The following is a 15,759-nucleotide window of genomic DNA, read 5'->3' as shown; positions in this document are numbered from 1 at the left end:
ATAGCTGTCTGGAAACAAGCTTGAAAACCTCAGTTCATCTCTGATGTAGATTTGAACCACAGTCCCTCCACAAAAGGACCGTGTTTGAACTTTCGAGGGTTAGTAACTGAATTGATAATTTTCTGTATTTTTGTTCTGAATTTGTCTGAGCTATGTCCAGAACGCTATGATTAAGTAAATGTTACTGGAGAATAAGCTTTCAAATACTTGTAGTCTCCCTTATCAGATGCAATGGTGGAATGAAGAATTAAAGCAGAAAGCCACAGAAAATTCACAGTAAAAAATTTACACTCTAAATTTCGGAATTTTCTGAAATATCCACTCTGAATTTTCTGTCGCTTTCTGCTTCAAATCTTCATTGCACCCTGGCATCTGATGAAGGAGACTTCACGTCTTTGAAGGCTTATGCCAGTAACATTTAGTTGATCATAGCCTCCTACCAAATCTTTGATTATTTTATATTTTAGATCAAGACGTCTTTTGTTCTCGGTTTGTTACTGATGTTAGCTTTGCTGTTAAGGACGTAGACCTTGTATCATAGGTAAATGTGTGGCATCATCCTCAAATGTTTACATCCCAAGCGTTTTCTTCAAAACGGCCAGTACGATTCATTTAATATTTGGAGTACAGGTTTCCGGGGATTTTCCTAATCATATATGTACAAGTTATGATGAAATACACAAAATTGTATTTTTGAGACATTAAAGACATTTCAGACATTTTTAAGACATATGAATTATCAAAATGTGATATATTCAAGTAAGCCAAATTTTTAGCTTTTTCAAACAGATGTTTTCGTACGTTTTTGCAAGTATGAACATATAACGTAATCCACAATAAGTAAAACCTGTTTTGTCACTACTTTGTTCATATTGTTTGAAAACGATCTACAGTGTTTATGGGGATTTTCTTTTGTTTATGTTTTGATAGGAAGGTGTTAATTAGCGTTGGTGTTTTCCTCTGACAAACTTTACAAAGTGGCCATATGGCCACTTTGTAAAGTTTGTCAGAGGAAAACACCAACGGTGTTTATGTGCCCAATTGACACTAAATAATTGTATTTTACTAAAAGAATTTTTGTGTATTTTTAAATAAAATAATTTTAACTGAATATAAGTGGTCTGTTTTGTTATTTCCAGGCTTGAACACCCCATGAACGCCCAAAATTAAAGGCGTTCAACAAGTGCATATCATGTGTTCTAACCTTTAACACACTTATCGTTGAACGGCGTCCATGCGTTCAAAAAGTGTTACAGCCCTTTGAACGCGTAAATGCGTTCAATTTTTTGAACGCATTTCATGTGCAACGTGTGTTCAGATATGGAACACATGGTGTTTAATATAATGTCTGATGAACACGAAGTGTTCAAATTCTGCACACGTGTGTTAAAAAATTGAACATTGGTTGAACACGTAGTGTTAAATTTCTGAACGTCTAGACGCGTTCAAAAAGTGTTACAAAAAGGCGTTTAATTGGTGTTCTATCCTTGAACACTTAACTTTACAGTGCAGTTGTTCCATGATTCAAACAATTGTCAATCATTCGGTGACGCGCAGAGGTGTAAACTGGTTAAGGTAATATGCACCTCGAAAGTGAAAGACTTAAACTTTTGCTCAAACTTTCCTCAGTGAAACTTTCAACCATTCTCTTACCAAAGCAATAATAAAAATCAGGGGTCACCGTGCAAACTTTTGTACTAGAGAGACAAATAACTTGCGATTTCTCGATATTTGAAATCCAAAATGGCCGCCATCCCTGTGTTAACTCTATGAGAAAAAATAAAATTTTCGATTTTCGAAAAACTAAGACGGTTAAAACTTTTCTTTCGCCAAGAGCTTCAAAATGAGCCCCCACAAGTGGTAGGTCAGAAGAAAATTGATAAAATTTGGAGGCCTGAATTTCTGTCCCCGAGGTGCATTCTCCCTTAAATGATCAAGGATAGAACACCAATTAAACGCCTTTTTGTAACACTTTTTGAACGTGTCTAGACGTTCAGAAATTTAACACTACGTGTTCAACCAACGTTCAATTTTTGAACACACGTGTGCAGATTTTGAACGCTACGTGTTCATCAGACATTATATTGAACACCATGGTGTTCCATATCTGAACACACGTTGCACAGGAAATGTGTTCAAAAAATTGAACGCTTTTACGCGTTCAAAGGGCTGTAACACTTTTTGAACGCATGGACGCCGTTCAACGACAAGTGTGTTAAAGGCTAGAACACATGATGCGCGCTTGATGAACACCTTTAATTTGGGGCGTTCACGGGGTGTTCAAGCCTTGAAATAACATTACAGACCATTGATATCCAGTAAAATTATTTTATTCTAAAAATACACGAAACATTTCTAGAGTAAAATACAATAATTTACTGTAAAATGGGCAAATAAACATTGCAACTTTGTATGTAAAGTTTGTCAGAGGAAAAAACCAACGGTGTTAAAACCTTCCTATCAAAAACATATGCAATAAAAATCACCATATTGTGGATAACGTTTTATGTTCATACTTGTTTAAAATGTACAAAAATTATCTGAAAAAGCTCAAAATTTGGCATACTAATTGTGTTGAAAAGACGTATATAAATGAAATGCATACTCCATTTTTGTAAGATGGTTTCTTAAAGACATTTCCTCTTGTATAGACAATTGTAAATTTGAAGAAGAAAAAAAATTAATGGCTTCTCTGATGCACATGGTATATAGTTGTCCACACTAAAGAAAACACATCATGTCAAGTTGTCAAAGTGTCACAGTAAGGCACAACACGCAGAAAGTGGGGAAAGTGGGTCCTTGGCAGGGTAAAACCTATTTCCTTGTCCAACAAAGTCCTTCATAAACAAAAAGGTTTGTTTGTTTGTAATATCTTTAAATAAACCCTGAAATAAACGGGTGACATTTCAAAAATATACTTCTCAGAAATTTAAAACATATTCGTAAAGACCTTTCAAATTCTGGTGTACCCTGCTATTAATTTTTATACAATGTTTTTTATCAAAAATGGTAAAAATCACCCTAAAAATTAAAAAAAAATGTACATTTCATCATAACTTGAATATATCACATTCTGGTAATCCCTAATGTCTTAAAAATGTCTGAAATGTCTTTAATGTCTTAAAAATACAAAGTTGCAAACTTCTGCATAATTTGAACAATCTGAAAAAGACTATCAGTAGAGATCTATGTCCTAAATATCAAAGCTGTTCGATTAGCAGTTTTGAAAAAAATTTTTAAATATTTTTTGACCAAAAATGAAAAAAGTGCCATGAAATATAAAAATTTGAATATTTCATCACAACTAGAACAAATTTGACTAAGGTCATTTTTAGGGACATGTTTACCAAATATTGAAGACGGCAGTAAAAGAGAAGAAGATTTTTGCCAAAAAATAGCAAAATTAGCCTCAAAAATATAAATTTGCATATATCATCATAATTTGAACATATCTGATTAGGGTATTCCCTTGGGACCTGTAATCCAAATATTAAAGGATTCGTACAGGCTGTTTTGAAGAAAAACCTTTGGATGTACAAATTTGAGGACAATGCTACACATCCACCTATTTAGCTGACAGCAAAGCTAAAAACCAATTGCTAAGTACAAGAGACGTGTTGAGCTACAATACAAAATAATCTACGGTTTGGTAGCAGGCTATGATCAACTAAATGTTACAAGGGCATAAGCTTTCAACGTGAAGTCTCCTTCATCAGATGCAAGGGGGAATGAAAATTGAAGCAGAAAGTGACAGAAAATTAAGAGTGAAAATTTCAGAAAAATCAGTAATTCAGAGTGGACATTTTTACTCTGAATGGTCTGTCGCTTTCAGCTTTAATTTAAATAAGGGAGACTACACGTCTGTGAAAGCTTATGCTCCGGCAACATTTAGTTGATCATAGCATGCTACCAAAGCTTAGATTAATTCAGAAGAAAAATACAGAAATTTATCAAAATTCAGTTACTGACCCTTGGAAGTTTAAATGTACATTAGAGATGAACTGAGGTTCTCAAGCTTGTTTCCAGACAGCTACCTGTACACTCATCTTCTCCGTTATCTGTACCACCAGCTTCTATAACAACTCTTCGATTTTCAGTTAAATCCAACTTTTTACATCCTGAAAAAAATCAACAATAGGTAATATGGCGAGATGAAACTTTAAATGAAAACCAAGGGGCTGATTAGGTTAAGGAAAAGGGGAGACTTTCTTATACAGTGCCTCTCTTTAATACTGTTACAAAATATTTGCTGCTTCTTGTCATCAACTGATTAAAATAAAAAAGCCAAACTCTCATATGCTGAAACAATACATTGTATACCCTACGATGTTTAACTGATGTTTTATATGCGATTGTGTTTACTAAAAGACATGTGTTAGCTGTGATTACGCAGCGGTACAATGCAAGGCGTATCGATCGCGTTCAGGTCAAGGGTTATCGCTACAGTTGTTTTGCGATGACCCTTGACCCGAGTGAGATCGATCGATAGGCTATGGCCAAAAATACCACTGCGTAGTCACAGCTAGTTGTTGGTATAGCAGCCACTGAAAGAAAAAAAAGGTTTCTTCAGGTAGTTAAGCTATTTCAAGGTACAATTCAATTAATTTCGAAGGACGATAATATAGATGCTTCAAAAATCTAATACCTTTTACTATTTTGGAGAGGAAACTTACCCTTTCTGGTCTTGCTTCCTTACGATCACAACTTCATGGTGCGCTTACAAGAAAAATGTCGCAACTTCCGTTTTGATGCATCATGGGATAGGAAAAGACACCAAACTTGAACACCAAGTGTTTAGAAGTAGAACGCCTCTTGCACGCCGATGTTAAAATTAAAACGTTCATGGTAGTTTTCTGATTTTCTTTTCTAATTTTTAAACTTTCAACCCGTAATAAACGTGTAAAATTATTTTGTATACTTCCTTTTTTAGAAAAAACATGCTTTCAGCAATTGTAGGCCGGAAATATTTTTCACTCAGTGTGAAATTCGTTACACCAAAATCCGTGTACGTTTACCGGACAGTGAAGCAATAGTAAATTTAATATAGCCATTGTAAAGTAAAAAACACAAAAGACTGTTAATTGTTTCACAGTATTGTAAAATTTCTGTGATGCTGAGTTTTTGAACACTTGAAGGAGATCGTTGTTAACACATAGTGTTCAGGTTTAGAACATCATTGTTAATATTATGAACACTAGTGTTAACAATATGAACACTAGCCGTTCAAATTTGAACACCAACATGTACATTTTGAACGCGTAAAGACGCGTCTAGCGTCCGCTATTTTTACAGTGTGCAGTGGACGGCATACGAGCACAATTACAATGTAACAAACCATAAGTATGCTTAGAGTTATATCAGCGGGCAAAGGATGAAAAATTTGTGTAAATTGTCATAAACTCTTTTGCTAGCATTTATGGTGCAATTACATCACGAAAGTGAACCATTTTCAGACGCGACTTAGCAAGAGGACTATACCGGTCGTACGATGTATTCTTGCGAAAAGCGCGTAAACAAAACTGTAGGCAGACTCTGTAGCTTGCACCGAGAATGACATCAAAACAACCTTCAAATCACGATGGTAGCCTCCATGATCAATTTAATTATAGTCAGTCGAAGAGATCCACGTATTTAACAACTTCAAAATCTACAGTCTAACTTGACGAAACCGAACAGTTGGTTTGGATGTATGCTGGCCACGATAACGGTCGTTTTTACAGGTGGAAGTGACATGTCGTGTTCGGAAAGCTGGTAAGGATTGACATACCAATCTCTACGAAAATAAACATAACTCGTGATGAGTTGTCGATGTCACCCGCCAAGCAACCGAGCAGCCGACCGTTATCGCTATTACAGGTATCGTGGTACACAAATTCAAGGAAGTATCGACCCGTACGTAATGTTGTGAACTTCCTTTATTTTCTGATTTTAATAGCGATCGGTCATGACGTCGCCGTTTACTTATTTCGTACCATTTTCCTGACATGTTCCTCCTTCCATGCTCAGGTGGATACAGTTTAGTCAACATTCATCGATAATTTACCATACGAAATTGCCAATTTCGGGTTATTTGTAATGTTCTATTTTTTTTTTGATAATTATTCGACTTTAGACGGCGCCAATATTCCGTATGTACATGGCGGTCAGTAGCCGAATCATTCACATAATGAACGTTGATATGGCCTGAAACTTCGGTAAATTCATTCAAGCAAACTCTTGTTTGATTAAGTTGATAGTTTTCCTTTCTTTCTTATTTCGAGTATTTGCCATGGCATAACTGGAACGAACCACGAAACGAAGGCTGTACGTATCTATATTAGTCCGAGCCTGAGCGTGATCTGAGAGCAAACAGATCCGCAGATAATGCGAACGATCGCAACCGTTACCAACAGACTCATTATGCAGAGCTACGCCCCAAAACGCCCAACCAAACTTGGCACTAATCGTGATCCCAGTCCATTTCGAGCCGGGCTTTAAGGGCCTTTGAAAGACCCTTTGGTTTGGTTTTGTACCGTAGTATAGGAAGAAAACCCGACCTATGTCGTTGCTGTGATGTTTGTGCTGTTTTTAGCCTCTTTTTTGCCTATTTGAAGAATCGTCTTTGCAGCCTTCCATCCTGCGTTCTGTGTAGCGAGTGTCCTCGATCGCTCTTTTAAGTTTGTGATGTACAACTGTCTTGAGTCCCGGTGCTTTATTGGGTGTAGAGGTAAATAGTTAGAGATCAGGGTGATGAATTGGTTGCCGCAATGTCTTTCCAACTGTTGCCACTTTTGAAGGAATTCAACACTGGGTATTTTGGCCTGGTAAGTATTCTTTAAGGTGTACCTGTAGGCTACGTGGTACTGAATAGGGGCCACTTAGGTTTCACACATTCGATACTCTTTGCTTTCGCTTATACCCCGTTGTATGAGTAACTGGGATCGGAAATGGGAAAGGCTTAATTAATATCCATCTTTGCTAATATTAATTCTCGTTTGGCTTATAGATGGCCACCTCTACTTTTTTCGGTGACAATTTGACTTTCAATTGGACAAAACATTGAGTGTGACTTTCTTCTGTGTGTTATTTAGGCCTATGAAAAATATGAAAATTGCATACATGTTGTTGTCAAATATCTCAAATCTTAGATTGTAAGAGATAGGCTAAGGCATCCCTGTATTCATACAAATACCGGTAAGTTAATTTATTGGAGTAGATTACAGTAATCGAAGAGATTGGTTGACACTATAGAAAGACTTATCTCGGACAGCAGGGACCTAAAAATGAAAGAACAGCACAGAATACTTGCCCAATGTATGAACTGTTCATGTATAGTACAGGCAGTACTGTACAACATGGAATGTAAAACATACAAATCAAAGAAGTGGTAAATTTTCTCAACTTTTCACAAAGTTTATATTCCATCATTACTATCAGGATTAGGATTTTCCCAATCTATAAATAAACTATTACTTGATTACACCTTGATTCAGCATGACTAATATTTTGCATTTGCCACGCAACCAGCCATGCCCGTCCCTGGGATCGCGAACAATGCCTTTAACGAAGCTTTTGAACGCTTTTTGTGACTTGTGTAAGAATGTTCTCTCTGTGGAGTATAATGTGTGAAGCCGTTGTCTAGCTCGCTTGACTCTGATGATTATGTTGACTTCTTTTTCTCAGCTGCTGGAGGCTGATCTAACTCGAAAGTTAGATCAATCTAGTCTCTCTGATTCGATCATGCTGGTGGGAATGGTATCTTCAAGCATTGACCCTAAAACGTCCGTTTTTGGGTCTTTGCTTCAAAGACGTCAGGGTCTAACATTGGTTAAGTGTCATCCATGATAAGAACTAATGATTCTGACTAATATACTCTCCAATCAAATTTGAAATTCTAATTTTGAGAATAATCAATGAAAGAGAGACAAATCGATGGAATAGTTTTACATCAGCTTTTTAATATCTTCTCTTGAAAGTGACATGTGGAAGATATCCAATTATAAAATAAATAAGCGACCAAGCCGATATAGCTCACTGTGTTGTGTAGAGAATAACTATTTTAGGCACATACTGATGAAGAAGGTCGAAATCTTTGATAGCTCTTTTCAGAGGCCTGACAAAAATGGCAAAAATAGCTGCAAAAATACACAATTGAAGATTTCATCATAATTTGAACATATCACATTAGATCATCCCGAAGAACATGTCAACCAAAGCTATCAGACGAGTAGTTTTTTGAGAATCAAATTTTTTGACCAAAAATGGCAAAAATTGCCCCCAAAACCAAAATTGCAGATTTCATCATAATTTCAATATATCATATTAAAATAATCCCTTGGAACCTGTATACCAAATATCAAAGCTATCAGACGAGCTGTTTTTGAGAAACAAATTTTTTGACCAAAAATGGCAAAAATTGCCCAAAAAATACAAAATTGCAGATTTCATCATAATTTCAATATATCACATTAAGTTCATCTGTAGGAGCCTGTATACTAAATTTCACAGCTTTTAAACAGTACTTTTTGAGAAACTTTTTTTCAACCAAAAATGACAAAAATTGCCCCCGAAATTAAAAATCCAGATTCATCATAATTCCAATATATCACAATCAGGTTATCTGAAGAAACCTGTATACCAAAATTCAAACCTATACTTTTTGAGAAACACATTTTTGACCAAAAATGGCAAGATTGCCAAAAACTACAAAATTGTAGATATCAGCATAATTTCAATATGCCATATTCAGTTTATCTGTAAAAACCTGTATATCACATTTCAAAGCTATCAGACTAGTGCTTTCTGAGAAAAACAGTTTTGACCAAAAAAGGCAAAATTTGCCCCAAAAATACAAAATTGTAGATTTCAGCATAATTTCAATACGTCACATTCAGTTCATCTATAGAAACCTGTATGCCACATTTTAAAGCTATCAGACAAATGCTTTTTGAGAAATAGATTATTTGACCAAAAATGGCAAAATTTGCCCCAAAATACAAAATTTGTAGATTTCTGCATAATTTCAATACGTCACATTCAGTTTATCTGTAGAAATCTGTATACCGCATTTCAAAGCTATCAGACCAGTACTTTTTGAGAAACAAATTTTTGACCAATAGTGACAAAAATTGCCTTAAAAACACAAAATTGCATATTTATGCATAATTTGAACAGATCTGAAATAAATCATCCTTGGGGACCTATGTACCAAATATCAAAGCTATCTGACCTGTAGTTTTGAAGGAGATTTTTAAAGATATTTTGAACTAAAATGACAAAAATTGCCTTTAATACAAATATGCAAATTTCACCACAATTTGCACCAATCTAACTGAAGTCACCCTAAGTAAATTGCATGTCGAATTTCAAAGCGATCAGATGCGGTTTTAGACGAGAAGGCAATTGTTGACGGGCGACGGACGGACGGACAACGACGACGATGAAGGACGGCCACGGAAAGTCAGCCTCTTTGATAAGCTCCGCGTCGCTGACAGCGGAGCTAGCAAAGCTTACAAGACGTATTAGGTACGATAAACAACTGTGGAAGAAAGTAAACAAGAGACAAACTTACTTCATGTACGGAGGCTCAAATCTCAACATTAGTAAATCCTATCTGAGAGAAAAAGAGATGCTTATCGGAAAGAAGAAAAGGTTAGTTTTAGGAAAGCGTGAAATTCGCAAAAACATGTGAACCTTACGATATTCGTCCGAAATACATAAATAATTTTTGATATAAATTGTCTTGATAACATTTTATCTTCGATGACGCAACGTCTGCTGATATGTCAAGTATCTGACAGAAAGTTAGCAAGTACAGTAACGCTAAAAGCTAATTTATGACAAAGACGACATATTGAATAGTAGAAGGAATCAAACTGATGATCACATGTATGTTACAAAAAATATGGTTTTGTAAGTGATAAAAATATGGTCTTATTTCGCCCTATGCGTGTAATAATGCCACTATGTTGCCTTTAACCTCTTAGTGGTGTGGCTGCGTTGGTCTTCGCCGATGTGAGAGGTGACAACATAAGAACAAGAATGCGTTCGCTCTGTTAAAGGTTAAGCACCATTGGGTTTTTGGAAGTGTCGATGAAATAAGGAAGTCACATCCAAAAATGATCGACTCAAACATCATGAAACATATAGTACGATCTCGGTTAGTACAGTGTTCTGATTCCAATGTCTAGAGACGTTGATCCCCCTGCATCACTGATGAACAGGACAAGCGGTCCAATCCCTGACATCGACATATCCGAGGATTCGTGGCTGATCATCAAGGTGCAATTGCCCAAGGAACAATAACCACAACAATACATTACTCTTGTACTACATTTCATGTACGTCAATATGTACGTGTATGAGGACCAGTGTTCGAATGAATAATCAGTGAGAGATGGCTTCACCGCAACTTTAGTTGGAAAGATTGACGACATTGGCATATTTAAATAAATACCTCGGCATGTTAGCTCAAATGCGTGCAGACAATAGCATATGCACATGCTTCTGTTGCAGAAAAAAAGCACTCATACATACACACATACACACACACCCACACACCTACACACACACACATACACACACACACATCCATCCATCCATCCATCCATCCATCCATCCATCCATCCATCCATCCATCCATCCTACATACATACATACATACATACATACATACATACATACATACATACATACATACATACATACATACATACATACATACATACATACATACATACATACATACATACATACATACATACATACATACATACATACATACATACATACATACATACATACATACATACATACATACATACATACATACATACATACATACATACATACTGTTCCCATTAAACAATATATAGATTCAGTATTTGTCATTCAAGGAAAACAATTCAAATAAACCAAGTAATAAGTTTTATGGCAGTGGCGATGAAATCGATCAGAGATTGAACAAATCAGCATGACAAACAAACGATCTCTGGTACCTGACGATATAATTATTGATCTGTACACACCAAATAGTGATAGTTTCAAATAAGCAGTCTCGAAGCAGACTAATAAATAAAAACTCAATACCATGTTGATTTTCAAATTCCAAGTTATCATGAGCACTGGCTCATGTATTTTGGGTTTCGTTCATTTAGTTTTTGCTGTCAAAAATCGATAGTCACAGTCCAAAATAGATTGAATCACCGTCCCGTGGGTGGAGGGACGGTGAGTGAATATTAGAGGAAAGAATCAAAATACATTGCAGCATGGGTGCACCTCCCAATAAGTCAGCACATATACCGTTAAAACGTTATTTCACGTATTTTTTTTCTTTTTTAATACAATTTTTGCGTTAAATAACTGAGGAAAACTAAATAAGCGAAACCATAAATGCATGAACGGGTGTTCATTTTAATTTCACCGGATGCAATGAAAGCTGAAGAATTAGCCTGACCCAACAGATAAATATTTAACGGTAACTCGTCCATCTTACCGTTATGACCTGTACCCGATGAGTTGTTTTCACTTTTCATGTGGTGATATACACGCGCCTTCTTCGACTCACAAATATTCTTTAAACAATTGCATATAATGATTAATGGCTCAGATTACCCATTCAAATCAGGAGGTAGTTTACTGACGTTATCACAAGTTCTATAAGTTCATATCGACTTGAAAGATTGCAGTCAGACTTAACATGACAGCTTGCACATGGCGATTTTGTGAGGAAGTATTTAAAGTTAAGAATGTATAGATAAGTATATAAATAATTCAAACAGACAGAAAGTACAGAAGCCGGCGCAGCTGCTGACGATGAAGCTGAGAAACGACTACTTGAGATTGAGGATTACTTGTATAAGCATGCGACAAAGGCAGTTAATGACCACGTTGTCGATGTGATTGCAATCGACAACAAAGCCCGAAAAGAAGATGGCACAATCGCCGCAGACCAAGCAGTAGATACTCTTCGAGCGAAGTTACAGAAGTTGGCAACGGAGCACTTTTTTCTCGGTGAAGTGCCAGCGAAATGGATACATTTGGAACTATCGTTAAGGAGACTGCAGAAACAGAAAATATCTCTAAATGAAGTGAAGATGTTGGGCAAGGAATCGAAAATGGAAGAAGCAGAAGTCATGAAAGCCCTTGAATTTTATCATAATGTTGGAGAAATACTACACTTTCCATCAATACCTGAGCTGAAAGACACTGTTATCTTGAATGTCGAATGGTTGGTGAATCTTTTCAAGATACTGATCACCAAATCAAGCAAGCACACGAATACATTGGTACCGAAAGAAAACTTCGCTACCAGATTGACGAGTTGCATCATGAAGGAAAACTACACGAAGAATTGGTTGACTATATCCTGGAATGTAACAAGCGAAAGGAAGACAAGACAACCCTGCTGAAAATGATGGAAATGTATGACATCATTTGTGAAACTTCTCCAAATCCGCAAGGAAAACGTATGTTTTATCTACCTAGCCTAATACAAAAGGATGAACAAGGGGAAAGTAGCATCATTTTTCCAGTAAATAATACAGTGCACTGTCTGCAGTACTTCCATTTCGTCGGCAATTTCCTTCCTGAAGGCCTTTTCTACCGCTTACTTATTCGATGCATGAAACGTTGGCCAAAACATGTCGAGGTTATCAGAAAGCACAAGGTTCGACTGTACTTCCAACACGATAAATTCTATTTAACCATGTGCAAGAAAGATGCTGATATCCAATTGAAGATCCTGACTGTTCCTGCTATTGGGCGGCATTCACCCCCACCACAGCCACAGCCAAGAGACGTGAGCAAAGTGAAGCAAGTGATCGAGGAAGAATTATGTGTGGTCGTCGAAACGTACACCCCTACCATGGAGTACTATGCCTCTATCAAGTGTCAGTGTCGTCATCACAAAGTAGGAGAATTGTTGTCACATGAAGATACAGATGATACATGTGTTCGATTGTCAGAAGACAAATCCTCAGTTATCTGCCCGAGAAGTGGAATGCTGATGAAAATTCAGAAATTGGGGACGTGGTATTGGACAGGTGAGTGTTGAGGCCACAGTGATATTACATATAATTATACACCTACTACATCTGTAGCTTACATATATATATATATATATATGGTGTGTGTGTGTGTGTGTGTGTGTGTGTGTGTGTGTGTGTGTGTGAGTCTGTCCGTCCGTCCGTCTGTTGTTGTAGTAGTAGTAGTAGTAGTAGTAGTAGTAGTAGTAGTAGTAGTAGTAGTAGTAGTAGTAGTAGTAGTAGAAGTAGTAGTAGTAGTAGTAGTAGTAGTAGTAGTAGTAGTAGTAGTAGTAGTAGTAGTAGTAGTAGTAGTAGTAGTAGTAGTAGTAGTAGTTAAAACGTATTTTGCTGAAATTGTAGACTAAAGGACTCAAAGCAAATTCTAAAACTTATAATATTGCTAAAGGATTGAAATATTTCCATGAGAATATGTTCTTGAAGGAAATATTTTGAAATACATTAAATTCAACTGTACGACTGAAGGCATGTTGTCGATGCCACCTCGCTCAATATTTCCTTATTTTGCATCAAATGCATAATATAATCACTATCATGCGCTTTGCATTTATCATTGTATTACATAATTTAAGACAAAATTGAACAACTTCAACATTAATGATGCTAACCCAATTCGATTACAGAAGACGAGCACGCTGAAGCACGCAATCCAGATGCCTCTACTACAGGATTACCACCTGAAGGTAAACTAGACTCTTTCATGTAAGGTTAACATGCAGAATGTTAGTGGCACACATTTTGCAACACGTCTCGACTCAACTTGAGAAGATGTTTTTTTCTCACATACCGTTGTTCATGCAAAATGCCTTGCAACGGCCCGTAGGATTTTTCCCCAATTCATAATCTGATGAATCGCATGTGAGCATACTACGGTTGGTTTGCAGTCTACAAGACTGATCGTCATTGCTATGAATGTTTCGCTAATGCTCTGCAAATTTCTCTCATCTCATTTTAAGGTAGAATATGTCTCGGGAACAGGTATTCAGACTCGCATTTTAATGGTCTACCGCTTGTATGGGTTCATTTGAAAAACTTGGAATATATAACTCATTCACCGTCTCTCTTTTTCTGAAAGTTGAAAGTGGATGTCAGCCATTTCGAATTCAAATATTGGTAAATTTGAGGTTATTAATTTCTTAGGTATGAAAGTGTGTAATTTTAATGTTAAAGAGTTTGAAAGTATCCTTTAGAAAATAAAGTTTGAGCAAAAGTTTAAATATTCACTTTGATTTACATACCACCTTTATAACTATACAATTGATTTTCCCTTGATCACATATTTATTATATTTTATTCAGTATGAGGAATAAGTCTGACTAAATTACATTTCATGTATCACTAAATATAGGTATAGCTCCTCTGAATCAACTCTTCTGTACCCTTGACGAGAAGCTGACGCAAGCTGACAAACGTCACATGGTGAACCTTTTACTTCATAATCAAATCAGCAAAAGTGTTGCAGAGAAGCTCGACACCCCGTATCATGTCTTTGACCATTTAAAAGAACAGGGCGACATAACAGAAGATGATATGGAGCTGCTGAAGAAAGTCTTTCAAAAGATGAAGAGACCCGAACTGGTGAAGGATATTGCTAAGTATCTGCAAGAAAACAGGGATGGTAATTCCAGTAGTCAGAAAATCATCAAACGTGACAATTGGATCTAGAGTTATGTACTTATGAAATGTATTCTACGTAGAAATACAAATTCATATCATTATAACAAGCTCATTTCAGATATCACCTTTTATCAGCATTATTAACAAGAAATGATTCGCGTTGAGGTAATTGCCTATTTTCTAATCATCGTACAGTAAAAATTGCAACATTAGTTGAATCATCGTATGATAATTAGTCTCATATAGCACTATTTACATTAAACGTGTTTAAATTCTAAATGACGCAATGAACATCCGAAGCTAATGGTAAATATCGCCAGTATTTTGCAGAAAGTATAATTACGCTGATAGATCTGTTAAAACACTCTTGCTGAAAATTATGTTATTATCCTAGCGCTATCAGGTTGATGGACCCTAGTGTAATAAAATGTTTTGAATATGCAAGCCCGTCAAAATATGAATAGAACGAGTTTATTTTAAAGCCCCAGTATTTGTAACTTTTAACCTTTTTTTATGTTCGAAATTACATATTATTCTCTTACATCCATCGTAAAATGTTGTTCAGTAAAGAAATAAGCCAAATTTGTGCTCCTGTAGTGACATACAAACGCTAGATATTGCCCGATCGAGTTGGATTGCCGCGCGGGTTTGTTGACAATTTGTAGGCTGTGCACGTGATCGAGAACGCCGATACTGATGACATCATCGAGCCTGCAACATTCCTGGGGCCTTGCCATGCCACGCCACTGCCCGGGTAATCGCCCATGGTCGCCGGCTGAATGACCTGCGAATGGTTTTATTTTGTTCTTCTCCGTTCAAATACGTACTTCTACTGTGTTTCAGAGAATACAGAACTTAGGCAGAGGAGGCTAACATTCTATTCTGGTACCGTGTGCGTTATATACGGATTATTCAAACTGCAGTCGGCAGTGCACCGATGCGCACCCTGCAGTTGGTCACTTTAATAGAACTCCGGGTACCGATGTAAAATCAAGACGACACTATATACACTTGGCTCACTTCTGTAGGCAAATAGCTATCAAAATTGAGTAACTTGAAGTAATAAATTTTAGCTGATTGTCGCTTTAGCGGCAAGGTGATTGCGAAATCGAAGCAACAT

General features: G+C 36.5%; 1 protein-coding gene across 1 annotated transcript in view; it reads left to right on the top strand.

Moving 5' to 3' along the window:
- Positions 1-13,700, top strand: part of LOC139143692 (probable serine/threonine-protein kinase pats1) — a 49,978-nt gene extending 36,278 nt beyond the window's left edge. Inside the window, exons 5-6 of the mRNA XM_070714211.1 lie at positions 11,760-13,022; positions 13,646-13,700. Coding sequence (XP_070570312.1) covers positions 11,760-12,389 — 630 coding nt within the window. The 3' untranslated portion in view covers positions 12,390-13,022; positions 13,646-13,700. The remainder of the gene's footprint in view (positions 1-11,759; positions 13,023-13,645) is intronic.
- Positions 13,701-15,759: the final 2,059 nt, after the last annotated feature.

This window comes from Ptychodera flava, chromosome 11 (assembly GCF_041260155.1).
Source record: "Ptychodera flava strain L36383 chromosome 11, AS_Pfla_20210202, whole genome shotgun sequence".
Classification (NCBI taxonomy): Eukaryota; Metazoa; Hemichordata; class Enteropneusta; family Ptychoderidae; genus Ptychodera; species Ptychodera flava.
Note: the sequence above shows the minus strand (reverse complement) of the source record. Positions and strands in the feature narration are given on the sequence as shown.